The sequence below is a fragment of the Astatotilapia calliptera genome, chromosome 9 (genome assembly GCF_900246225.1).
Source record: "Astatotilapia calliptera chromosome 9, fAstCal1.2, whole genome shotgun sequence".
NCBI classification, from domain to species: domain Eukaryota; kingdom Metazoa; phylum Chordata; class Actinopteri; order Cichliformes; family Cichlidae; genus Astatotilapia; species Astatotilapia calliptera.
In genome coordinates this window covers 7,065,424-7,092,825 of record NC_039310.1, presented here as the reverse complement: position 1 = coordinate 7,092,825, position 27,402 = coordinate 7,065,424, and the positions used below count along the sequence as shown (strand labels likewise).

Below are 27,402 nucleotides of genomic sequence, written 5' to 3'. Positions count from 1 at the left end.
AATGTAGATATATTTAAAATAAATACATTTTTAAAATAGACATTGAACAGGATACACTTCCTTTTCAACATGACACCCACCTTCAGAAGGCATGTGACGCTCCTTATTGGCCCACAGTTTTCACTGATCGATGTCTCAGGCCAAAGGGTTGAGTAATGAACCATGACGGCTCTGTAGGCACGTTCACTTATTCAACCTGAACTAAACTGAGAGCAAATTTTGGCTTTTAGGGAGAGGTGAAAGAGATGCCTGTAAAGGAAAGAGGAGATGTTGATTCAAAGCAAAAAAAATATGAACAAATGAGATCTTCAAAGTTAACGGAACGCAAGCTGATGAATGATTCAAATGAGTTTTTATCCCAATGAGCTTGTTTAATTGGTTGTTAAAAGCCAGAATTGTGATTTAAATCATAATTCAATTCATCTCCCAGCTCTGTGATTAATTACTGGATTATTAAAAGTATACTCATCACTTCTCGTAGCACAACAATAAACTGTGAAAAATGAATGAATGAAAATCTGTGGTCTCAAAGAATCACCTGTTAGGACATTAAACATTGTTGAGCTCGATATGGCCAATTTGTTTGTGTTGAGCTTATTCCTTGGTCATTTGGTGAAGAGGCTTCTGTGTGAACCTGTGATGACAAAAGTGCTGAAATTAAATTGTGCGTTTTTATTTTACTGTGAATGACAAACAGGAAGTTGGTACATGCAAGAATGAAATGTCCCCAGTAAATAGAACAGAACAGCCCTTTTGTCACGGTACTGGCTTAACCATCATACACCCTCTCTGTGCTGTTTGAGTTTTTGGTTTTGTTGTCTGTATTAGAGTTTTCCAGCAACAAAGCTGCCGTTTTGACTTTACTCCCCATGTACAAGTCCTGGTGAGACCTTTACTGTCATTGTACATGTACAACGAAATTGAGGATGCTTCACACCAACTGCAGGAATAAAATATTCATTGTAAGACAGCAGCAATTTAAAAAACAAAAACAGAAATGTATACAAAAGGAGAGAGGAGCACACATTTCACTGTAAGGTCTAGTCCAACGTAAGATCACTAAGTTAGGACAACTTAGTCATTGCAAGTACACAGTAATAAGAATAACCCGATTAATCTCAGTGTGAAATACCAATTGTATACCCACTAAACACCAAGTGCTAATAAATTAAAAGAAAACATTTTTTTCTTACACAAATTAAATGCAACTAGATCACATGATGTTTTTTTCTCATATTTCTAGATTAACACTGCAAATATAATTCAAAAATAATTAACAACACTTCTTGTAATGGAGTTAAAATCCAAATTTTATTTTCAAAACAAAAAATATATCAGCCAACATACTGGACACTGTTCTGCTGCACAACAAACAATATATTGCCACTATTAGAGCTTGTGTTATTTCACTATATTTTAAATGTTATCAATTTTATATACTATATTTTTAGTTAGACAACCTGAAACTTTAAGCTTACAATGAAACTTAGTCTCAGATTTAATTAATCTGAAACTAAGTTTAAGCTTCCCATAACTTTGTATTGCAAGTTACATTACCGATATAGTCTATATAAAATGTATTGTTTACCTACAAATGCAGTCTGTAGTTCAAATGCTTTTTTTGCATTCAAAAAACAGAAGCTAATATTCCAGTCATGGCATTACTGCCAAAATGACTGTCATGGATTTAGGTCGTCCAAATATAAGTTGATTCTGTTCATCTGGACGTACGCTACGATACGTCCAGATGATACAGTAGTGAGGAGTAGATTTCTTCACAGTAGATGTCATTCTAAAAGTGCGGTAACTACGTTTTTAGGATATAATCCACCCACTGTTATCATCGTCAATGCCCTGTACCAACACAGAGCAGAGCAGCTACTTGAACGCTACTCTAACAGAGGTCGATTATCTTGTTAATAATTTTACCTCCTCACTATTTATGACTGGTGAGTAGAGCTACAACATCAACTCATAAAAGATCACTAAAGTGAAATTACACAAGATGAAAAATGACAATATATGAATTTCCTATGAATTCATTATCATGTGAGCCCTTAAATGAAAGTCTTTCTCGAAGTCTGCTTTTCCTGAGCTGTAAAGGACTCAGTCTCACCTGTGAATGGTAAATGCACTGATTCTTATATAGTGCTTTTCTACTCTCCCGGAGTACTCAAAGCACTCTATACAACATGGCTCATTCACAAGCACTTCTATACACAAGTGCAAACTAACCTGCATTCACATCGGAGGGCAATTTGGGGTTAGTATCTTGCCTAGGGATACTCGCCATGCAGACTGGGGAAGCCAAGGATCGAACCAACGACCTTCCGATCAGTAGCTGATCTGCTCTACCACTTGAGCCACAGCCATCCCTGTGAAGAACGCGTGCAGACAGCAGATCAATTATGAGTACAGTGGCTAAATAAATGTTATGTGACTCGTGCGCATCAATGCAGTAAACTTCAATTCTATTCTATTCAACTTGTAATTTCTAGTTAAATACTGAAATCTGTCCTGACAAGAGAAGCACCTTTGAGCTTTCATCATTAACATTGCGCTAATTCCGTGCAACAAAAGTACAGAAACTAAACACCCAAGCAGTATTTTTAAGTTCCAACCTGTGTCACCATTTATGACATTTAGTTTTCTATATGGGGTTACAGGTGAGAATAAAGAGCCATGCAAACTCGGTCCAGTTCGTTCAAAGTTGTATACATGTTTGTCCTCTACATCATCCCTGTCCTGAGTCTCAGTAACGTGGCTCCATTCCTGCTGCAGTGTGAGCGCAGTTACCTTGTCCCGGCTCCCTCCTGAGTCTGAAATACTACTCAGAGTTGCCAGCTTGTGAAAACCCCCTTTGGCTGGTATTTAGTCCTTCCGTTTGGAACATAATACTGCAAAGCAATATTATAACTAGTCATTAATGAAGCCTGAGTAATTATAAATTAGTAGACCTGAGTACAGATTATGTTCAAACTTGAAGAGTTGGCTGGATTTGTACAAAGTGAAATGGTTGGCAATGAACAGATGCAAGGATATCACTGTTATAGCCTCATGCAGTAAAGAGCATGTATGCTATATCACAAGACACAATAAGATGACTGATCAAGGTTTTCACTACCTCATCAATACGAGGCATTTTGTAGAGGGTCAAGCAGCTGTGGCAGTTGTTTGACTTCAAATGACAACTTTAATATCCACATTTAACTTTCAACTTTTTTCTCAAAATGAACATATTTTTTTCTTAAATCGGTCCTAATACTCTGTTGTAGGCACCTGAGCTGTAAAGTAGGAGCTCAGGATCAAAGTTCCCTGTTGAAATCGAAACAAGAAAGCCAACAAATATACACTCGTCGATCAAGGTAAAGCAGTTTATTTGAAACCAACAGATAGAATATATCTGAAAGACAGTTCAGACAGTTCAGTGAACACTTTCGTTATTAGAGCAGAAAGTGTAGGAATTTTTTTTCTAACAATTAAATGGTCCAAACGAAATTTGATAAGCCTGGAAAAACACAGTTCTTTAAAGTAACACATTACATAACTGCGCTGATCATTTTTGTATAGTCCCTCTTACATATCCAGGGGTGTTGCTGTGATCAGTTTCTAAAAGTGAATAACTCAGCATTCCTGTTAGCCATGTACAGTAGTCGGATGCTGCGCACACAGCCGGCAGCAGCTTCTTGAAGCTCCTCGTCATCGGATCCCATCATGTGGATCAGTGGCTGTGGAAGTATACAGGACAGAGCTGACAACCAGCAGAAGAATGTATTCCCAACAAATCTCATTTACTAAAGAGTGTTTCTCAAAACTGAATTAAAACACCAGAAACACATCACATTTCAAAGCATGAGATGCATTATAATACACCAGTCCACACATCGGTGTGGTTAGCAAAGAAGCAGAGGCAAGGCATTCCTAGGATTTTCCCAGAAAAACCAGAAGATGAAGTGAGCTAGCCTGTGGATGAAAAAGCTGTGAACTTACAGAATAAGTCCGGTTAAAATCTAAAAAACTGCTGTTCTTCTACTTATAACCACATTATTTTGTAGAAAAATACAAAAGCAGTCTGCTCAGTGTCGAGGAGTGTGTGTGAAACATTTGTGTTTCATGTGATTAAAATCCAAATATACATTATGGAGTAGTGTTGCAACTCTTAACTGGTACATTAATAAGGGCAAACATAGACACAGATTTAAAAAGTATTTCTTAAATTGGCACATTCTTACCACCCGTTAAAAAAAATCTAATAAAAATGTAAGTCTAAATGGAGGAAACAAAAAAGCAGTTTGAATGTGACTGAATTTTGGAGTCAGATATCTAGGTACCATAGCACTGTAACTGACCTGAACTACTTCTTTTTCATGCATGGTAATACAGTTGTTGGGATTCCTTGACAGCTGATACAGGGCCATGGCTGTGCTCCGCTGTACCGAGCCTTCTTTTGACTTAAGGTTACGCACAAGTGGTGCCACAGCTCCAGCCTCACCAAATGATGCCCTATTGCTGCCCCACATGCAGCACTGTGCGATGGCATCAGCAAGATGGTGACGGAGCCTGTCATGAGTCTGGAGAGAAATAAGACGCTACTGAATCCCAGACAGCATTTTTTACATTGCCCAGAACAAGTTGTGTCTACTAATGCACCCCTCATTAGCTGGATTCATACAGCAGTGAGTGATTAAAGAGCACCTAAACTCAGCATAAAGACGGTATATGAATACTGACAACAACACTACAACCCTGTTGTTTTTCTCCAGCTGTGAGGTGTTCTTACTGTGTTAGTCAGCTTGGCCAGCGATGGGACAACCCCGAAATCAGTGAGGATTGCCAGATTCTCCTCATCTTTGGCTATTTTGCAGATGGCAGCACAAATACTTGCCAGCACCTCATTGTTTGTTGAGCTCAGCAATTTAACAATCAGTTGGAATCCACCGATGAGCGAGCGTGCAGTTTCTCCTGCATCCTAGAGTCAAAAAGTCTGTTATTAGCTGCAAATGAACACAGAAGATGATCAATAGGGGAGCAGTCCTAAGAATCCAGTCCAGTGGATCCAGTGAATAAGTACTAACAAAGCCCGACCCTGTTTCCAGAAAATATCAGGATGCCTTTTAAAATGTAAATAAAAACAGAATGCAAGCATTTACATTTTTTTTCTTCCATCCATCCATCCATCCATCCATCCATCCATCCATCCATCCATCCATCCATCCATCCATCTTCATCCGCTTTATCCGAGGCCGGGTCGTGGGGGCAGCAGCCTAAGCAAAGAGGCCCAGACCTCCCTCTCCCCAGCCACCTCCTCCAGCTTATCCGGGGGAACACCAAGGCGTTCCCAGGCCAGCCGAGAGATATAATCTCTCCAGCGTGTCCTGGGTCTGCCCCGGGGCCTCCTCCCGGTGGGACATGCCTGGAACACCTCACTCAGGAAGCGCCCAGGAGGCATCCTTGTCAGATGCCCGAACCACCTCAGCTGGCTCCTTTCGATGTGGAGCAGCGGCTCCACTCTGAGCCCCTCCCGGATGGCCGAACTTCTCACCCTATCTCTAAGGGAGAGGCCAGCCACCCTTCGGAGGAAGCTCATTTCTGCCGCTTGTATCCGCGATCTCGTTCTTTCGGTCACTACCCACAGCTCGTGGCCATAGGTGAGGGTAGGGGCGTAGATCGACCGGTAAATTGAGAGCTTTGCCTTTACACTCAGCTCCCTCTTCACCACGACGGACCGGTGCAGCGTCTGCATTACTGCAGCTGCAGCCCCAATCCGTCTGTCGATCTCCGGCTCCCTTCTCCCATCACTCGCGAACAAGACCCCGAGATACTTGAACTCCTCCACATTTTTTTTCTTTTTAATTTTAATTTTTATCTATCATCTATCTATCTATCTATAAATCGATCTATCGATCTATCAACTTTCAAATCACTGAAGTGGACTCTGACAAACAACACGAGTAACTGATGCTTAAATTATTTTCTGTGTTAAAGCTCAATTTAACTGGAATCTACACTGGTCCAAAATATGGATTGGCCTTGCTAACCACACAACTTAGCATAACCTTGTTCAAATATTGGCACACAATAACAACACAAAAATGTCCAAACTGCTGAGCTAGAGGTTTAAAGGTGGTAGTCCACTGGATTTGGACACAGTGGGTACATCAATATTTAATTTACAGCATTTCATAAGTTTATATGTTTTCTATGCTTTTAACATACCACGGTTACAAATGAATATAATGTTATTCTGTGCATGGTTGCTCTGTCCTCTGAGCTACAGCCACCCCAACTGTGTGCCTCTGGAGCTGGTAGCATGTTCAGAGAAGATTTTCAGCTGGGAAATCAGAAGCCATGCCACAGGATATTTACTCAGTCTGGCAAAAACACTGCAGAACTCTTTGGTTTACAGGATAAATATGTGCTTCACTTCACACAAACAGGAGACACAAAAGACCCAGTTTTAAGTCACAGACAACTAAAGAAATACATACCTCTGCATTTTCAATGCATGCACAAAGAGCCCAAGCAGCACTAGACTGAACATCTGCACTGGGGGTTTTTAGCAGCGACCACACCAGACGGATTCCATCAAGCTGGTCAATGATTCTGAAGAGAGAGAAAGACATGGAAGTGTTGTGAGAAAAGAGGGAATGAAAGACGGAATGAACAAACAAATAAACAATTGTAAACACATTTTGCCCACTGTGTGAAACTCCCCACAGTAACTGGCTATATTTTATCATACTAACAATTTTTTATTGGGCTTTTTATCCCAAACACATGTAATGGGTTTATTGTTAGTTAGCACTAATAGATAACTAACAACGTGAATTCTGACATTAAGTTGTATTTAGGTTTAGGTATGTTAGTCTGACCAGCTCACCTCCTAACAGTGACTGCAGGCCGATAGTAAAACACTGGGAATTAAACCACAACCACATTTAACACAGCAGGTACAATAAACAAAGCTTTTAAAACCTGTCATTAAGCCGGGGATAACAGGGTAACCTACCTGCATAATTACAAATGTAAAAAACAGGAGATTTCTTGAAGCATCAATGCATGACCAGTTAATGATACCGTGTTTAGATCCTTGACTTGATGTCATTCTTTTGTAAAACGGTATGACCGTATTGTCAAGAATATGTGAGTGTATGAATATATGAGTCAGACACATCACATTTTAACAGGCAGTTTGTCTTGTGTAAATTGTACTTGTGATGTACAGAAAGAGACAGACTTACACCATGTTATCCTTATTTGTTGCACAGGCACCCACTGCTTTGGTAACATTCACAAGCAGCGCCTGGTTAGATTACAGGAAGATGAATCGGTAAAGGAGCAAGTTGTAAACATGGCATCACCATTAATGCAAAAATAGAAAAAAAATCTAGATACCTGGTTTGGGCTTGTGAGCAACTTAACTAGTGGTTTGATGCCTCCAAACTCACGGATGGCAGCCTTGTTAGCAGGTATCTGGGCAAATTCTCCCAGGGCTCCCACTACATTGACCAAGACTTCTTCGGGTTGATCAGTTAGTAGATTCACCAAGATCTCCAAGGCTTTGTACTCTTGAAACCTTTAAGGAAAGAAGACAAAACTGGGGTTGTATGATATCACTTAGAATAATTTAGCAATTAATTATATTAACCAAAGAATGTAAAACAACACTAAGAGTTTAGTAGTGTTTACCAGGTTGTGCTAGACTGGGAACTGTAAACATTTGTGCTACCATTGGCAGCAAAAAAATACATAGGTGGAAAGTCAGGGGATGAATAAAGTACTTCTTATCTCACTTTTTAATCCATTCACTAGTCTGAACCATGTCTGGACCACGGTGTGAAGTGGTTTGAACAACAGACTGATGACTATCACTATGTCTAGAACCCCATGCAGGGCATACTACTCAAACTTAGCATTGACTTAGTTGCATCTGCAAGCCACACTGCAACCCACCTCTACTCCCCTTCTCCTTTCATGCCGTTTCTGACTAAATCCAGCATGAAATACTAGGAAAACACATGCATATCTACAATGGGAAGAAAACCAAGTCAAAAATAAATGTAAAATGTCAACAGCCAGCACACTGTGTGGCTCCAGTTTTGCCTTTTAACTGCACCATGGAATCAATGTCTGTATTATCATTAATCAAGAAAATGGCTAATATGTGCTGCTGTCCAGACCATGTAAATCATCAGTCACAGAAAAGAAAAAAACATCCTGTTGTTTGCAGTGGGCCACAGGGTCTCATTTGACCATGAACTTAATGACGGAAAAGAGAAGAAAGTCGACTTCCCTCTCAATACTCCTGTAACAAAACATATTCAAAAATGATTGTCATTTCAGTACGCCACTCAGCCTGTGACTGATTCTGAAATGAGCGCATGCCCCTAAAACCCTGTTACCATTAACAGCCTTTCCTTTTTGACAGTAATGGCTCTGTCGCTTCATTCCAAACTTTTGCCTGACCTAGACATTTCAACCTCCTAAGACCCGCACTCCTCTACGGCATGCATTTTTCATTTCTCTTTGATATTTGGTCACATTGGGGCCTTATTTTTGTTTTTAAGAAAAATAAGAGCCACATATGAGGATATTCGTTTAAAATTTTGATAGAACAGTAGCAGTATAATGTCCTTGTAAGTGGATATCAGGCCCTTGTCGAGCAAAATTGAGTATTTTGGTCTAAATAACCCAAAATGTGATGTCCAAATATGTGGACGCCAGGTCCTAGAAGGTTAAGTGATAAGCCTGAGAGAGTTCGAAAAAACAGATCCACTTACACATTCAAGTGGGAATTAAAAACATTTGCTGTACATCATGCTGGTTTCCTCCCGAAGAGGCGGCCAATTTCACCTTCATTCATATCCAGCTGTGCATGTCATCCAAAAAACACAACATAACACAACACACGGAAACCAAACCACAAAATGAGAGAACGCTGTCAACCTTTGTGATAAGTTAAAGTTAGAGTGAGGACAACCAAAGTGTTTTTTAGTCTTTGTAGTGTCACTAAATGTGCTTTACATAAGATTAATGGCATCATTTCTTCTCCCATGGAGGTTATGTACGTGAAAGTGTTTGTGCGTGTGTGCATGCATGCATGTCATTCTTTCTGTAAACACTAAAATTGTTTTTATAATCCTTATAAAAATGTCTAAGGCTGTAGAGTGGGGTCATGTTTACTATCCATTAAAGTTTGGCTAACATCCTCCGAGGTCTCAAAGGTTGAGTTGATCATTAATTGGTCAAAAATTGGTAAATAGCTTCAAGTGTAGAGTGTATTGTCAACATAGAGAAAGTACCGTACAAAGACCTATTTAAAACTATGTTTGTTACTGCCATTGTTTGTATGATAACAGCATATAAGAGATTCTAAATATCACATTACTTTGGACCTCTCACCTCTCTTTCATGGTCAAATGTTCATAAAATGTCTTTTATGTCGTAAACTGCTTAAAATTCTACTGCCATTGTTTGTAGTGGAAACATTTAGGAAGTGATACTGGCATATGGGAATTCTAAATATTACTTTATAGTTTTCATCCAAATATCATGTAACATTTGACCTCTGACCTCAGTTTCAAAGAACAAAGAAAACGATAGGAACAATACTGTTTCCTTGAAAGTAAATACAGCCCAGAGAGTGAGCTGCCTTGGCTGAGGTTTGCACTGTCTGAGCGCTTCTTCTGTTATTATTATTATCATTATCGGTAGCTGGATAACTGTTTTATAGTGTGACAATTCATTAAGTGAGGCAGAGACCCTGTACTGACAACAAGTGTTTTAAGCTGCTAAATTAGTCATGGCCAGTTAAGCTTTCATTGTGTCAGTTATGATATATGAAGTGCAGAAAGCCTTGTGAGTGCTACTGAACCCTTTTTCTAATTATTTTTAGAATTCCACTAAAATCTGAACTACACATAAGAAAAAATGCATTTTCTCACCTCAGGAAAAAGCTTTCAACTTCATATAGTACTTTTTTTTTTTTAAATCATAACAATTATTACAACAGACTAGCTTATGAGTTCATTTGCTAAACTGAAGGGAATAACCAACACATCCTGACGTCTATGCAATCAGCATCCACGCTGATCCTTTTGTTTAGCTGTGGAAAAAACTGAAATCTATAAAAATAACATGTGGTGATGGTATAATGTCCCTCATGCACAGAAGTCGGCAGGATGCGTTCTATATCCACCGCTGCTACTCATGTGTTCACAGACTGCATCATTCTGGCAAACATATGTTCGAAAGGCATGGGCATATGTGGACGATTCAGTGTTTTACTGCTATCAAACTATTTCATCAAGAGATTTGTCAAAGTCATACTAATCTGTTACATCTAATAAGGAACACTAAAAAGTTATGAATACATTGTTCTTCGTGTCTCTTTTATATTCTCTTTTAAAATCTGTGTGTGTTAATGAGTGGTACCGCTGTGCTGTCTGAGGTATTCATACTTAGTTACATTCTCCTGGCTTATGGAACATTTCCATATTGCTCCGGTAGCAGCAGCCAGAAGTTGCTTGTTGTCTGCTTTATGCAGCAGTGAGACCAGTGGCTGCAGACCTTTATACTTGCGCACCAGGTCACGGGTTTGCTTATCCTCTGCACACTGCAGAGCAAAAAGAAAGAAGTGAGAGCTATGTTAACACTGTATAGAACTCTTTTAGTCCAAATCCTTTATTCTCCAATGGATCCAAGACACAGACAAGAAACACGGTACCTTAAAGATAGCACTGGCACAGTGCATTTGTAGCTCATCGTTGTCACTGCTTAGGTTTCTGACCAAATCTTTGATCATGCCTAAAGTCTGAATGTCATTCCTGTAGCTCTCCTGTAGTGACACAAGAATAAACAGATCACATAACCATGAATGAACCATGAGGTGCTGTAGGGTTAGGCTCAGTGTGTCTCAGGCAGCAGCCAAGAGTGAAGGCCATGGAGGACCAATTGGTGGCTATTGAGGCTGGCGACTGAGTCCCAGCCTCCCAGTCTCCTCTCTAGTGGGGAAGGAGCCTGAACTAGTGTGTGAGGTTGAGAGATACTGGCTAGATATAGCCTCACCTCAACACATGGCTTGAGCTATGGAACCAGTCTCCTAGAGAAGGACTGGACTCTGTTCTAGTCTAGAGTTGCCTTCAATGGGAGGTGGTGGGCTGCGGTGGGCATCCTTGAATTAGAGTTTTAATCAGTGGACAAGAGCGTTTGATCCCTGCACCTGCAAGCCAGGGAATAGGTCCTGGATGTTGTTTGCGCTTGGAGTACCCAGTGTACCCATAGTATCCACCCTTCTTGGAGTTGCTGGGTGGTGTGCTCGACAGTGCTCTGTCTGGAGCCTCTGTTTTCCTACTAGGAGACTTCCACACTCATATAGGCAACAATAGTAAAACCAAATGGTGTTCTGTTATTGGACCTGCACTATATTGCCAAATGTATTCACTCATCTATCCAAATCACTGAATGTAGGTGTTCCAATCACTTCTGTGGTCACAGGTATATAAAATCAAGCACTTAGGAATGCACACTGTTTCTATAAACATTAGAAAGAAAGAATGGGTTGCTCTCAGGAGCTCAGTGAATTCCAGCGTTGCACTGTGATAGGATGCCACCTGTGCAACAAGTCCAGCCATGAATACTTCCTAGCTACTAGACAGCCGACAGTCAACTATTAGTGGTATTAGCTCAAGAACAGTGCATAGAGAGCTTCATGGATTTGTTTTCCATGGCCGAGGAGCTCCAATTAAGCCTTACATCTATAAGTGCAATGCAAAGTGTTGGATGCCATGTTGTAAAGCATGCCTGGAGTGAAAAATCATGCTTCTCTGGCTGGAAGAGTCTGGTTTGGTGGTTGGAGTGATACTTGACTAACTGCACTGTGCCAAGTGTAAAGTTTGGTGGATGGGGGATTATGGTGTGTGGTTGTTTTTCAGGACTTGGGCTTTGCCCCTTAGTTCCAGTAGAAGGAATTAAAAAATTTTCAGCATACCAAAGCATTTCTGACAAGTTCATGCTTCCAACTTTGTGGGGAGAGTTAAGGAAAGAATGACAATAAGTCAGAATTGTTTTGTGCTCATCCAGTGCTCTCCTATGTCACACATTTTGTTCATAACCTTTAAGCACAGAATTTGTTTGAACAACCAAGCATCGGAAAGTTACGGTTCGTGGCACCCAGTATCTCATGTGGTCTTGTTGGCTGCAGGCGGTGGTCTCCAGCTCACACTGGAGCAATTCACAGTCGAGCATGAACCAGTGAATATGAGAATTAACTCCTACACGTCTAAGGCCATGGCCATCAGCAGAAATAGGGTAAATATTTTGACCCCTCCAGATAAGGGGCTCGTTGCTGTCCCAAGTGGAGGGATTCTTGTTCCCTTGATTGAGGGAAGACAGGGGCAGAAGATTGACAAATAGATTGCGGCTGCTGTACTCGTCCGTCGTGGTCAAGAGAAAGCTAAATGTGAAAGCAAAGCTGTCGATTTACCGGTCTATTTACGTCCCTACCCTCACCTATGGTCACAAGCTTTGAAACTAGTAGAAAACCAGCAGAAACTAAAAACTAAACATTTTAAAACAACAACAAAGAAAATGTAAATAAGAAAGTTAACTCTGAAACTAAATTTTAATTTTTTTTAAAGTTAAAATGAAATAAAAATAAAAACTAATTAGAAAATGCAAAACTATTATCAGTTCTATAAATGTATTTACAATAAAAAAGAAAGGGAAATTACTGGCATTGTCATTTAATAAAAATGATTTGCAGTATTTGTTTTAACACTTTGAATAGATGTTTTAATTTGACGACTTGTTGTCAATCCTAGGCCCCTCTCACCTCTGAAGCACATTCCTGTAGGGTGCCAACCACTGGAATAAGCATTTTCTGAAGTGGAGACTTGAGCAGGCGTCCCAGCAGAGGGATACCCCCAGCCTTCCGAATGGCCTTCTTGTTCTTGGTGCTCCTGCTGCAGCTCCATAATGCTAAAGCCCCACAACAGGCCACCTCTATATCCTCCTCCTGGCTGGGAGTAAGGCTGGCGAAATTAGGAAGGCAGTCCAGCAGCTTTACCTGATTGGAGATATAGACACCCCAAAACTTACATGTATATAAACACACAGATGAAGCTGTGTGCAGACAAGCAAACACACTCTGTATTTAATCTGATATTCTCTACATATAAGATCTGTGAGCCTAACACAAATTCAAGAACTAAACTCAAAAAATTTATTTGCTAGATTTGGGTAATAATTGATGGTTCCAGATGGAAATAGCTCATTTTTGGTCATGATGGGTGGGATTAAAGTTCTGTTACTAGAACATTTCATTCAGGGAGAATTAAAACAACAGAGAAGTTAGGAGTGGAAAACTGTCAGGATAGATGTTGATGCTGAAAAGCCCAGTGTGACCATTTAAAGCCATCATTCTGTGTTCATTTGATTTGGAGCTGAACAAAATAAACAAGACATGGTGGCTAAATTAGGAAGGCAGTCCAGTCAAAGATCCCTCCATCAATAATCACAAATGCAGGTCAGAGGATGTAGGAGACATTCTATCTGGTACCCAGCACCCACTTTCTAATTTAAAAAAAAAACTGATGACCACTATCAGGCATCTATTGTGTGAAAAGGGAACATAATTCTTTACTTCAAGGAAGCCAAAACAACAAAAAAAAACCTTTGAACTATGTTAATATATGGATTTCATCAGAATAAAACAGAATTTTTCTCAAAGTTTTCAGGTTTTCTGAGGTTATTACAAAGAAATACTACATCATAAATAAGCTGACCTGTGTTTTCAAGGAAAATCTGCCACTGTTGGACATTTTTCGTTATTACCAGTACAGAAAGATCAGGCTCAAATCTGCAGTGTTTTTTCCTGCTGCATTCCTCACCATGGGATTGTAGAGCTTGAGCCATGTCACACTCTGAACTTGCATTTTACTGTGCTTACACTCACCAGTTTATTGATACCACCATATAACCTGACATTTCTTCTTGCTCTGCGGAACTTGGCCACGTTAGCGATGGTCTCGGCAGCTAAGGCCTTCAGTTCCTTGACTGGTGAGTCCAGGATCTTCACTATGCTCTGCACGCCTTTCATGTCAACAATAACCCGACGGATTTGCGAGTTGTGGCTGATGGTTCTCAGTATTTTTAGAGATCCGATCTAATCACAAGAACACACATTAATATTAAATATAACCAGTTAAAAATTATGTTTGTTTTATGATAAAGAAACTTATGCCTACAAGAGGTCTCTAGTAGCCAAAAAAGTAGCAAAACTTTCCACTAAAAGTAGATAAAATGTTGCAGTACAACCCAGTTGAAAAGCACCAACCCACACATCTCATTAGGAATGCTATAGAATAATTGCTACCCCATTTTTTAAACAGCATGCTTTCTACCTTGCACTCATGTTTCTGAAACTAAAACACAGGCTGGCACACATGGCCAGCTCTGTTCATGCCAGCAGGCCATGCAGGTCCAACTTTGTCATGGCAACTCACTTTGCATTTGTGTTCATCTGTATCCAGCAAGTTAAGGAGGACTTTAAGGCCACCTGTGTCCTGGATAGCCATTTGGCATGACTCCTGCATCAAATTAAAGTCCATCATGGCACAAAGAGTGTCAACAGTGACTATCTGGTCACCATCCTGAAACAATAATTTCAAACACAAATGAATTAAAAAGTAGGAGAGGAGGAAATAACATTAAGAATTCTCCATTCTCTTATACTGCTCTTCCCTCTTACTCTGTTGTTTTTTTTCATAATGCTACACATGCTGGAGCTGTTTCATTGATGCCACAGCCTTGTACTTTAAGTGTTTAGCGTTGTGCTGGTTAACACTGATAGAAAAAAAATGATTTGCTGAATTCCTGGTGTTCAGTTTGGCTCATGGTAGGTTTCAGCATCTAATGGTAATGATATTATAAAATGACTACTGGGCAAACTATAAATAACTGTGCTGTGTGGCGTCCAGACACACACACACACACACAAAGAGGTTTTTGTGAAACCTGAGTTTGCTTCTGTTGTGCAGAGTGAACTTATCATACCTTGAGATACTTAACCAGTTTCTGGATTTGCCAGTATTCAGAGGGCAGGTCTGTGTTAGTCTCTGGATGGCGATATGGCTGCTCCTCTTCCTCTTCACTCTCAGTGGAGCTCTCACTGAAAAGTTCCCCTGGCAGGGCTCCTGCTGATGTCTTCCTAAAATACACAAGAGCAACTTCTGCCTTTTTAATTAGACATACAATCAAAACCCTATATGTCTAACGTCTTGGTTGAATTTACCCCAATTGCAGATCTAGAGGAAACTCTTAAAAGGAAAACTTACAGTTTCTGGGAAGACACGTGTCCAGGTGAAAAAGATGCAGATAATTCTGCTTTCGTCTTGCTCTTGGCTCTTTGTCTTAGATTTTTGTGCTCATCTTCAGAACTCTTAAGGGGTTTATTTTCCTCTGTTTTACTATAATGAGGTGAAATAAGAGTCATTATAGCTGCTTCATGGCTACAATCAGATCCCTTGCACTTTTAACCTCTGCTTAGTTTAATTTAGCCCAGCTGCAGTGCAAGAAGGAACCCTTGTAGGTTTTGACAAAAGAGATCTTACCGTTTTTGGGAGGACATGTGTCCAGGTGAAGAAGATGCAGAGAATTCTGCTTTTATTTTGCTCTTGGCTCCTTGTCTAAGACTTTTTTCCTCCTCTTCAGAACTCTTATGGCCTTTATTTTCCTCTGTTTTACTGTAATGATGTGAAATAAGACTCATTATACCTACTTCTATTTTGAGATGGTCATTTTTCTGGCATAATCATTATTTAACAATTCAGGACAGGGTTCAGCATTTTTTAAGCAATTAAGATTAAAAAGACCAGTTTCTCCTCAGATGGGTACAAATATCCTGAGGTAAAGCTGCAACAGCTCAGCCCTTGCTAGATCTATTTATCAATCAAAGACCAAATTTGATAGATCTTTTGGGGATTCTTTTCTCATACTTATTCCTAAGTTTTGTGTTTAGCAGAGAGCAAAGAGGGTTTCCCTTGAATTTCTAAACCATATAACGATGTTTTTATAACATCTTAGCAGATACACTAAACACATGCATTAAAGACTTGGCATCATGGTCATCAAAGTTCATCTGCTCTTCAAGAAGAATACCTGCAATGCAATGAATATTCAGAAGAATTCTTAAGTGAGGAATCATCACATACCCACATGTAGACAAGATACCACTTGGTCTTGGTTCATATATGTTCCTACGTGTTGTGTGCAGCTCAAGCTGTAGTTGCTCATTCACAGTCTTTTCCTTTTTTGTTGATAGTTCTTGAACTGCAGAAGCCTGCTGGTAAGGGGGAAAGCGAGAAGTTGAAGAATGAGTGTAAATACCTCTTCCAATTTGCAACAAAACAAGCGAAATTTGACTGTAAAGTGCTTTGTAGTCTGACTGTACATTTCTCAAATTCTTGCTTATATAAAAAAAGCTATTCTGATTAAGCTGATTAGCATTTCTTTGACTTCTTGTCAATCAGCGTGCTGTATTTTCCATCCATTTTTGCAACTCTATGTCTGACAAAGTCTTGGTCATGCCACTCAAGGAAGACTCATATAAAAACCACGAAAGAGTAAAAAGTTATAATTAAAAACACAAAATTGACATAAGAGCCCGTACTCAACAATATATGGACTTATTTATTTGGGCTGTGTTTGTGCATTAGCTAGAGCCAAGCATGCCCAATTGCTTTTTTCATTGGCTTGTGTTTTATAAAACACAAAGTGCTATTGGAAACGTATGTCAATATACAAACCCACAGTTTGACTTTACTAGGCTAACCAACTTTCTCCAGTTCTACTATATGAGAAATGGACAAATTCGTACTTGTCTGCCTGGAACTCAAAAGTACTACAGGAAATTAGCCCTGTTGTTCTCAGCCAACTTTGGTGGTTTCTCCCATTGATACTTGGGGACGTCTAGTCCATATGCGGCACAGATGTTTCCTATACACAATGTCTCTGTGCTGTCCTTTTTTTGCTTTTAGCCTTTATTTGGACAGATGCAGTGAAGAAAGACAGGAAAGCAGGGAGAGAGAGAGGGGGGTTGGTTTCACGGACTTCAGGTGGAGACCTCAATGCACTGTAAGGAGTTTTTTATGTCTTGGCATCAATGCCACCTATCACCTCCTGTGGCCAGCTTATTATTCCATCAATACATATGCCCTATCAGCATATGATCTTATTCCTGCTGTTCAGTTTGCTTTTCAGAACCTTTTTTACCTTCTAGAGGTACTTGGCTATGGCAGGCCTTCACTTCACCTCAGTTCCCACTGGCCTGTGGGATAAGAAGGTACTTGCAGCTGCACTTTTTATCTGATATTCTATCTTCTAGCAAGTTTGGATCACCTTCCCTCTCTTTGCAGCTATTCGCCTACACGTTCCCAGTCTGAATGACATCTTGATATCCTCGCTAATGATCCTGGTGATGTAATGTTCCCTCACTGATGGGATTTTGCCAGTGAGCCGGGGACTCCTGCTCTTGGTTGAGTGGCTACTTGAGGTTGGGCACAATCTTTTTCCTCTGATAAAGATTAGATCCTTCTGTCCCTGTAGGCAGCTGGGTATCAACTAGTTCAATTCTGCTGGTCTCTTTTACTACAGTTGGTTCATTATGTCCATATTGCTCACTACTGTTTCCACTGTGCAATAGCCTCTTAAACTCCAGCTTCATCTTTTATTGATGTCATTGCAGTGAGCTGCCAGGTGCTTCTTGGGCAGTGTGGATGTTGGCTTTTGTGTTCATCCATAGTTCCCACATGTGTTAAAGATAACTGATCTCTTACTGCATTGGCTGGAATAGTAGCATCCATCAATTCTGTGTTGTCAGTCCTTGTCCATGTATAAGGCATACATGGACAAGTAGTAGTTCCAGTAGTCCACTTATCATCAGTATATCTGGGCATATATACAGATGTATAGTATTGCACTATTGCAAAAAATTCACATTCATTCACTCAGCTTAAATGGCTGAGAGTAGTACAACATGCTAATATAAACTGGGAGTTGGTGCAGACTATTGACTGATTAGCAAAGTCTGATAAAAAGTTAAAAAAACAGGGACACTGCAGGTTCATATACTAACAACTGCTCAGTCATTGAAGTCATGTCCAGAAGCATACCCTGCTTTGCTGTCTGTTTGGTCTCTAACGAAATTTTTTAGCCTGGATTACAGAATCCCAACTCTGTGTACAGATATGAATCACACAGCATCAGTCATAAAATCACAGGATTAGAGAGAAGGTTCATAAGACAAAGAGGCATTTGAGAACCCACACACTTTTGCTTAGAGAGTTACAATTCACAGCAAAAAAAAAGACACACCTTAATATGTTTATGTTAATTGCTATAATTCTACTCTACCTGGTTTATTTTATCAGCAAAATGTGGAGATCTGCTCTTCAGAAGTGTTACCAGGTCTTCATAAGCATCACTTGTTCGCTCATATCCATTCTCCTCCCCCTCCTGTTTTATGCCCTGTGAAAACAAAGTTAAATTAACTTTTTTTTATTCCAAAAACCACAATTTATTGTGGCTCACATGTCAGCTGTTGTTAGTTAAAGTTACAGTTGAGCTGAGGTTAGAACATATCTGAAAGCTTGTGTGAAAATGAAATGATTATGTTTTAAGTCATATTTACATAGAAATATAAAAGATCACAATGTGGACCACACTGCCTTTCTACGGAAGAGGATTAGGACCACTGGAAAAAAAATCTGAGAAAAAAGTTAGAATTCTGACTTTTTTCTCAGAATTCAGGAAAAGAAGAAAAAAAAAGACGTGCCCACTTTTTTTTTCCAGTGGCCCTAATCCTCTTCCGTACCTTTCACTTCTAGTCTTACCCCATTGAGAAAACTCCCAGCAGTGCTACAGGTAATGTAGAGGGTTTCAGTGTCACAGGGCTCAATCACAAGGTAGCAAATGTCACCCTGCACCTGTCTCCACAGGGGGGCACGATAGCCATTTGAAAATTGAAAGTCTGAAAACAAAAACAAGAAAGCCAACTTAATAACCTTGGAAATGGTTAAAGGTACAGTCCGTTGATTTTCGAGTTTATTTCACAGAAAAAAAGAATTCAGCTTCAAGCCTCATCTCCTGAACTCAAGTTAGGGTTCTAACCAGGGTTCATACGCATTTTTGAGCATCAAATTCAAGCACTTTCAAGGTCCATTTTCAAGCTTTTCCAGCACATTACCAAAAAAAAAGAATGCCTGTTTCACTTTGCATCACCTCAGTAAGACCATGTAAAAATTAAAACAAACCATCTTAGGTCGACTTAAATGTACTTTGTGCCTCTTGTTAAAACAGAGAAAAATGCACCACACAAAAATACTGAAAAAGGAAATGGTTGCCTTATATGCATATAGTATACAAACTCAAACACATTTCTCTTAAAAATTAAGATATGCAAATGTGAACAAATGAACTTGTTAGAGATATTCATCTCCACTTGAAAAAAACAACAACCCCACAAAACAAGAAAACTGCACCAAACACCACAATAATACACAGCAAGGCCAAATTAATAAGTCTCTTATCAGGTATTGATGCTTCTTTCCTATGTGACACAAAAATAGGAGACAGATGTTTGTTTTTTTTAAGCACCCATGCCCAGAAAAATGGGGGCAAAAGGGAGGAGATCGCGTTTAATCGGTTATAACAAGAGGTCAGAAATATAAGTGCCGACGTGAGTAGTGTCCATAGAAACCTCCGAATCTCAGCCAGAAAATCATGTAAACCATTTCAACAACAACCAAACAAAGCGAAGATACCAAACAGTTAAAAGAGCAGCTATGTCACCATGAATCTGTGGACAGGTAATATCCATATTTTGATTTATGATTTTCTGGAGTTAAAGGTGTTATATGCTATAAAATACTTTTAAATAAATTAGGTGAAGGGACTTTAAGAATGCACAAGCATCTACCTAAAATCTATTTATTTAGTCTATCATCTGTGATATAATTATGCAAAATTATAATGTGTTGTTCATCTCCCTTAAACAAACAGGCAGCCTTAAAGTATGAAATATTAATATATTAAAACACTTAAATTTCTCTGCTGTCTTGCTCATAGAGGGGCTGTCTGATTGTTGAGGTTTTCTCTGTATTATTTTAGGTGCTTAGCTTACAAAATAAAGGTGATGGTTGTGATTTGGCACTATATAAATTGTTTTGAATTAAAGTAAAAATATAGTGTGTAACAATTTTCTTTTTACGCAAACAGTAGTTGAACCACACCAGCTGGTGCAGCCAGTCTAAATTTCATGTTTTTGATGTTTCCTACAGTAGCTAATCTACTGACATCTAACAGTGCAGCATGATATCATTGGTTATGATGTCTATAGTTATACTTGCAATATAAATCGGATTTGAATGGGGTTTTTTTTGTTTGTTTGCTTTTTCTGTAGAATAGAATAAAATGTGTCATTATGTGTGCATGCTGCTAAATGCAATGCAATGAAGCAAAATACCTGAGCTGAAAAATGACTTTGTAAACTGGAATCTGTCTCTCATGTCTTTGAGAGCAGCAGAACACAGCTTTTATGCAGCATTAGAGTTAACAGTGACTGCTTTCCTCGTATTCCAGTAAAATGTGGAACTGATTCAAACCTGATGTGTATCGCAGCGACTTCAACAGCCCTTTATCCCCTCCACCGCAGAACATTTGAAGGATTTCCACTTCATTCTTCACTGCTTTGGGGTTCAGCCTTACTTGTCTTTTGTGAATATTAAGGAAAACAAAACAATAATTCATTAGTAGTTACTTTTTTCAATATGCTTCCTAGTCCAATCAGATAGGCTGTTTCAAATGTGCTTGAACATGTCTAAATGGAAATATTGTGGAGCACTCACTCTGATATGTCTTTAAGAAGCTTGTCAAGGATCTGTTTGTCCATGTCTTGGAACAACTGAAACAGTTTGACCTTGACCTCCAAGTCCTTAGATAAGCCTTCCTCCTTCGTCCTGTCTACCACACTTACTGCATCGTCATGGGCTTCTATCGCCAGGTCAGAGGAAAAGCTCCTACCAAGAATCTTAACCAGGGGCTCTTTGTTTTCTGAACAACAAAAGAGGGGAGGTTTAGCGATTCAAATTCAAATGCTATGAGTTGGATTCATTCTGAACTATAAAAACAGCTGGCTTTGACTGTACTTTGTTTCTTTTCAAAACTAAGCTAATATTATCTCTCCATAACAAATCCACTGGCAGTATGAAATAAGTATTACTATATTCATCATGTGTCCATCTGTTAAAGAAATATATATTAGTTCAGAGAAAGAATTACCAATGGTGGCATAATTGGATGGCTGTACACAGTAACAAGGAGGACAAACACATTAAGTCTGTGGGTTATGGAAGAATGCTGGTGGTTGGACTGCTTAGGATGCAAATTGGACTCAAATTTACCTTCTAGACATGCCCGAACCTCCGCCAACTTCTTATCATCTGCCAGATGAAGCAGTTTAGAGAGCTGGCTGAAGCTGCGTACATAAACAGTCGGTGGAGAGAGCTGCAGGAGTGGATGGCCCTCACTATCTCTTTCGTGGGACTGAACATCTGAGTCACTGAGTAGGAAATAAAACAAAAAAGAAACTTTAATTGCCTGAAATGCTTAATGGAGATCTGAGTCTTTGTTTTTGTACTTCTGATGAAATACAGTGGAACGTTCTCAATCTTACTGAAGCTGAAAAACAAATTAATTACAGTCCACATGCAGCTTTGAGTATGTCTAAGGTAAAAACATTTGGAGACCATGGTGACAGCAAATCCTGCACAGACACATAATACTGAGAGCCAGCCAGCTGCCCACTTCATGATTAGACCAACCTGATGTCGTAGTCTGTTTTGAAATCAGACGGCACTAAAGTGGTACTCCACTGGAGTGGCTCCTCAAACACATGTTCAGCTTCCTGTGGGTGTTGGGAACTAAAGTGCTCCACAAAGTGCAGGATTTCTTTCAACAAGGACTCATTCATTGGTGTGGATGCCAGCTTTGCAGTACTGGAGCTGACCATGGTCCATTGGGCAGCCCTGGTCAATGATATCCCCATCGCTGTGTCTGGGATACTCTAAAACTTAACATTAACAAAGGAACCATTTAAAACAGCCTTTTAAGTCTTGGTTTGCTTGTTGGATATGACAGGAAATAAATAAATATTTCTGGATGGATTCATGGATAATTTAAAAAAAAAAGAAGACAGATGCTTGCACTGGTATCATGATGGCCATAGTGGGTCATTCAAATAAATGGCATGTACTATATACACTATATAATCCCCTCCCTCCTCCCATCATTATTATAGCTAAATACAATCTAGAGAGCCAGACCCTTACGTCTGTGTTAGCTGCAGAACTTTAACAAAAGAAAGACATATCCAACAATCAAAACTCGCTAGAGGACAGCAATGCAAAAATAAACAAGTAATGTATTATAATAACGGCGTTAACGAGACTGTGAAGAGCACCAGCACACTTTCTTGGGACAGGAGTGACTACAGTTAAGCGTATTTTTATGCTACAGAGTCCCGTTATTAGAAAAGCCGATGGTCTTCAGCTAATATTAGATACAACAACTGAAACCACACCGAGGTATTCCTCATTAATTCACCATGAAGCAAGTCTCTTCCGCTGTCTGTCATGAAGTTATGACTATCTGTTTTTTACCTGTATTAGTACAAACTTACCGTGTATTTTAACTTGCTTTACAACACCTTTACTGGTAGCTAGTCAACCACAGTGTCCATAGAAACAAGACCACTATCGGCTCTAGTAAGTGCCCCTCCCACTTTTGTTGCCATGACACTGGTAAACGAAACGGCAAGCGAGTTAAGTCAAAATTCACAAAACCAATTGTTTCAGTTGACACATGACGATAGAAAACGACTTTTTATATAGAGAAGAAGAAGAAGAAGAAGAAGAAGAAGAAGAAGAAAGGTGGTGTCAAGTGTTGTTGTTGTCACTTACTGAAGTTGGCAATCTTTTCAGCTGCTGGTGAACATGTTAGGAGCCTACAAGTCATGTCCTGCGACCCAATCACTTACTGTATTCAAATTCAAATTTTATTTGTCACATACACAGTCATACACAGCACGATATGCAGTGAAATGCTTAGACAACTGCTCGTGACCTAAAATAAAAGACTATGAATAGGATAGGAAATAAATATGAAAATTAAAAAAAAAAGAAAGTTAAAAATAAAATAACTGTACAACAAAATACACAATATAGAAAATATATAAGAATATATGAAGAAATATAGAACAATAAGAGCAGCTGTACAAGTAATAAATGGTAATGAAAGAAATGTAATGTCCAGGGTTGTGCAATCCACATATTTAAGTGTCTTGTGCAGTGCAAAAATGCTTAAAAGTGATTTATTTAAGTGACGTGTGACTAAGTGAGTGATTTGATTAGATGACCACGCAGTGTAGTTGTGAAGTGCCCACTAGTGTAAACAAATGTCCGGAATGTCCAGTGTGTGTGTAAGAACCATATGTGTGGGTCAGTATTATGTGGTGATGTGATTGAGAGACCGTATCGCCTGCGGGAAGAAGCTCCTCCTCAGTCTCTCTGTGTTGGTCTTCAGGGAGCGGAATCGCTTTCCTGACCTCAACAGAGAGAACAGTCTGTTGTTGGGTTGGCTGAGGTCCTTCACAATCTTCCTGGCCTTGGTCCAGCACCGCCTGCTGTAGATTGAGTGCAGGTCAGGGAGCTCGGAGCGGATGGTGCGCTCAGCTGATCGCACAACCCTCTGTAGAGCTCGTCGTCTGTCCTGCATGGTGATGTTCCCGAACCAGGTTGAGATGTTTCCCGTCAGGATGCTCTCTATGGTGCACGAGTAAAAGTTCCTGAGCACCTTGGAGGGCAGTTGGAAGTCTCTCAAGCGTCTGAGGTGGTAGAGACGCTGACGGGCCTTTTTCACCACGGTGTTGATGTGACAGGACCATGACAGGTCCTGCGTGATGTGAACTCCGAGGTATTTGAAGCTGTCCACTCTCTCCACTGGGCACTCGTTGATGACAGGGGTCTGGTAGTTCCTCTCCTGCTTAGTGCTGAAGTCCACTATCAGCTCCTTTGTCTTACTGACGTTTAGAAGGAGGTTGTTCCTCTGGCACCAGTTCTCCTGTACTGTACTACTTTGTTATTTTAATGATCACAGAAGTGTAGTAAACTTTTCACGGATAATATTTGTGTTTAGTAAGTCACATAAACCAGTAAAATAAAAAGCTATGAAATGTTCAGGATTTAGCCTGTGGAAGGTTAGTGTGTAACAAATGAGATAATTATAAAAATCACTCTGTGTGATAGTTTGCATGTGAGAGGTGTATGAAAACACAGCTGCTGGGTGATCTTATGTGTGTTGGGAAATAATTTATAATTGTGATTTTTTTCATGAAGTTATGGCTATTGCCATAACTTGGCAATAGCCATAACTATGGCTATGCCACGTGTGTCTCTTAGATACAGTGAGTACCAAAATGCCACTGAAAATTTGTCACACTTTCTCAAGGATGATACAGTTTGATAACCTCGAGTCAAGACCTGCAATATGTGTGATGACAAACTAGCTGCCTTAAACTAGCCCACTGAATGAACAATGGGCTTTGAGGTCGGTTCCATAATCATTAATAATCAAGGAACTGACCTCACAGCCCATTGTTCTTTCAGTGGTGCTAGTTTCAGTCATTGTTCAAAGGTACTGTTTATAAGGTTGTGAACATCCTGCAGTCAGCTGAGACTCAAAGTCGTCACTTAGAGGAGTGACAAAATGTTCCTCCCACTGAAGACGCTACGTCCAGATGAACAGAACTTTTGGGGATTTACTTACTTGGATGACTGAACATGCATCAAGACATAGCTCCCATAACAGAGGTGTGGGACAAGTGGGTAAAGGTTCTTCAGATTTTAGATTTTTAGTGAGTTTGGGTCATTTTTGACCCTAGGCGTGTACAGGACATGAGGACAACAGGAGGGCTAGAGTGTCTTCCTTAAAAGATGCAAAGCAACTTGTGGTATTAACAATTTAAGAGAAAATTTGGTCAAATACACTTACTTAGCACCTCCTAAACCCATCACTGTGCAAGCTTTAGACAGCCTGGAGGTGCTGTTGCCAGTACCCAGTACATCTCCGCATATTAAAAATGAGCCACTGACCTTGATTGCTTTTGGGGGGGAAAAACGTATTTGCCCATTCATTCACTTGTGCGTACAGCCTTGGGAGTGTGGAGGGTTAGTGCCACATTACTGTATGTGAAAGCAGCCATTTTGTGTCCCCCTTTACTCTAGTATCCTAATTATGAAGCAGGAATGAGTGAAAGACATCAGCAGCAATGTGTGGACAAACTGAGTAAGTGGCTTCTCCTCCTCTTCCCCCACCTAGCACTTCTCTGCCCAACACCATTAACTCTCCTTTGCTCTGCTCTACTCTCAAAGTGAGCACCATGGAAGGTGTTTGGGTTAAGTCAACCTGATTTTGATCAGTACAGGATTTTTTTTGAACACCAAGCGGAGGGCGGCTAAATCCTCTTCTTAGGAGCCCCCCCCCCCCCCCCCCCTTTCACCACCTCCACCTGTTCATTACCTTTATTCACAAAATATGCAACATTTTATTAAAGAGAAGTAGGGATTGTGCTGGTAAACATAAAGTTGTGTTCACTCTTTGCTTGGCTAACAACATATATGAATTAATTTGGGGACATTGCAATTACAAGTTTAGTCGTATTTTCTTTAATAAAAAATGCAGCAGTTATCAAGAATAATGTAAATTCATACAATGTGCCACTTAAAGAGTATATCATTACAGGGAGACATTAAAAAGGTATTTTCTGGAGACTGTACAAATGTGACTTTGATCTGTAAGATGGGCAGCAGGGGGGTGGGGAGGTAGAAAAACTGAATAAACAAAAAGACAAAAAAATGTTGGGACAAAGTATGGCAGTTAAAGACATTTAAATCATATTACATCAGAGCAGTATAACCAATCATGCTTACACTTAAAAAAAAGGACACAAATCAAGTTTGTATATGTCACAGTTGGTGGAAAGGGAGAAATAAATGATGCACAATTTGGAAACATACAACCTGAGCTGGACATTCAGCAGAGTAAGAGAGTATTCTTAGAGTAAAGAAAAAAAAGAATAAATATAGAGTTTAAGGAATCATTTAGACAGTTTGGATAATATGCTTAATGCTTTTTTTTACTGAGACTTTGGAAGACTGATAGCACTCTTAGAGTTTTAAATGCAGCTAGAGATTGGAGGCAATCAGCCGAGCAAGCACAGAAATTAAGAGATGAATTCAATATGAACTAACTGTTATTAATAGGGATGAACAATGTACTAAAATCACAAGTTCAGAAAGACTAGCAGACATAGGCTAGCTCCTCCTAATTGTTTCCAGTCTCCAACTATCCTTGCGCTCTACCTCCATGTATAAAGGACAACTTATCCATTGGCTTGTATTTTGTCATATACTAAGCAGATATTAAACACTGCTAAATATGCAAAATATGCAAAAGGTCATCTCTGGGAGGCAGTGCATACGAGCACTAGTTTCTGTTTGCACAGGCTAGGTGAGGGGCAACCAATCAAAGAAAGTATACTTTTAAGGAGCAGGAAGTTAAAAAACAAAACAAAACAAAACAACAGCCCAAAGCATAAATAAATAAAATATGGATTGTTTTTGTGTGAATTCTGGTGAATAAAAATGTAGCTGGAATTATAGTCTCCCCTTAATTTAAAGGAGGTCAGCTTGTCCCAGAATCAACAAGAGAGCAAAATCTGGAGCTAGGAGAATTGTAGCAGTGCTGATAATAGAGCCAAATAAAGCCAAGTAGAGCTGACAGAGCCAAAAAACTAAACTAGGGTGACGAACAAAAAAATGCTAGATTGAGAGAGAAAAATGCTTCTAGTAAAAAGAGGCTGTCACAGAGATGGCTACAGCTAAGATCATATTAAAGTCATAAATGTATATAAAATGCATAAAAAGGACTACAAGCAGATATTAGAAAATATATTAATTTCTTTTAAATAAAATTACACTTATTGCCCTTTCTCAAAAGTGTACCTGACAGTGTTTTGCTTGGAATAACAGTCATGGAAGATTTTAGATGTACAAAAGTCTAGTAAGACAGAAGGCAAGTATGTTTTCCTTTCTCCTCTTTTCCCTGGTGCTGTGCTCTTTTACAGACAAACACATGTAAGTTGTCCACGAAGAAGAAATACATCAATCCCTTTGGTTTCTAATGGTCTAATGTTATAAAACCACTAAAGGAGTCCTGTTTGGCCGGTTTACTGATGTGCTGGCAGGACTGCTGGTGCTACGATGCTCCAAGCTCGCTCCACGTTCCGGT

At 39.6% G+C, this 27,402-nt stretch overlaps 1 protein-coding gene across 5 annotated transcripts; it reads right to left on the bottom strand.

Moving 5' to 3' along the window:
- Positions 1 to 7: 7 nt before the first annotated feature.
- odad2 (outer dynein arm docking complex subunit 2) lies at positions 8 to 22,877 on the bottom strand. 5 transcript variants are annotated; one of them, XM_026180224.1, is made up of 23 exons: positions 22,736 to 22,876; positions 21,879 to 22,126; positions 21,459 to 21,616; positions 20,904 to 21,108; positions 20,661 to 20,767; positions 18,891 to 19,027; positions 18,412 to 18,525; positions 16,212 to 16,342; positions 15,612 to 15,743; positions 15,336 to 15,467; positions 15,055 to 15,208; positions 14,505 to 14,651; positions 13,955 to 14,164; positions 12,833 to 13,066; positions 10,727 to 10,837; positions 10,461 to 10,615; positions 7,396 to 7,576; positions 7,242 to 7,303; positions 6,489 to 6,603; positions 4,781 to 4,969; positions 4,350 to 4,571; positions 3,581 to 3,728; positions 8 to 249 (listed from the first exon to the last, which is right to left on the bottom strand). In XM_026180224.1, exons 2-22 carry the CDS (start codon positions 22,100 to 22,102, stop codon positions 3,603 to 3,605), a joined length of 3,246 nt encoding a protein of 1,081 aa, XP_026036009.1. In that variant the 5' UTR covers positions 22,103 to 22,126; positions 22,736 to 22,876; the 3' UTR covers positions 8 to 249; positions 3,581 to 3,602. The 5 variants fall into 5 exon arrangements, with proteins under 5 accessions (XP_026036009.1, XP_026036011.1, XP_026036008.1 ...); XM_026180226.1 differs by lacking the exon at positions 8 to 249 and having other exon boundaries at positions 3,361 to 3,728; positions 16,212 to 16,339; positions 22,736 to 22,877; XM_026180223.1 differs by lacking the exon at positions 8 to 249 and having other exon boundaries at positions 3,361 to 3,728.
- Between the last annotated feature and the right edge of the window lie 4,525 nt (positions 22,878 to 27,402).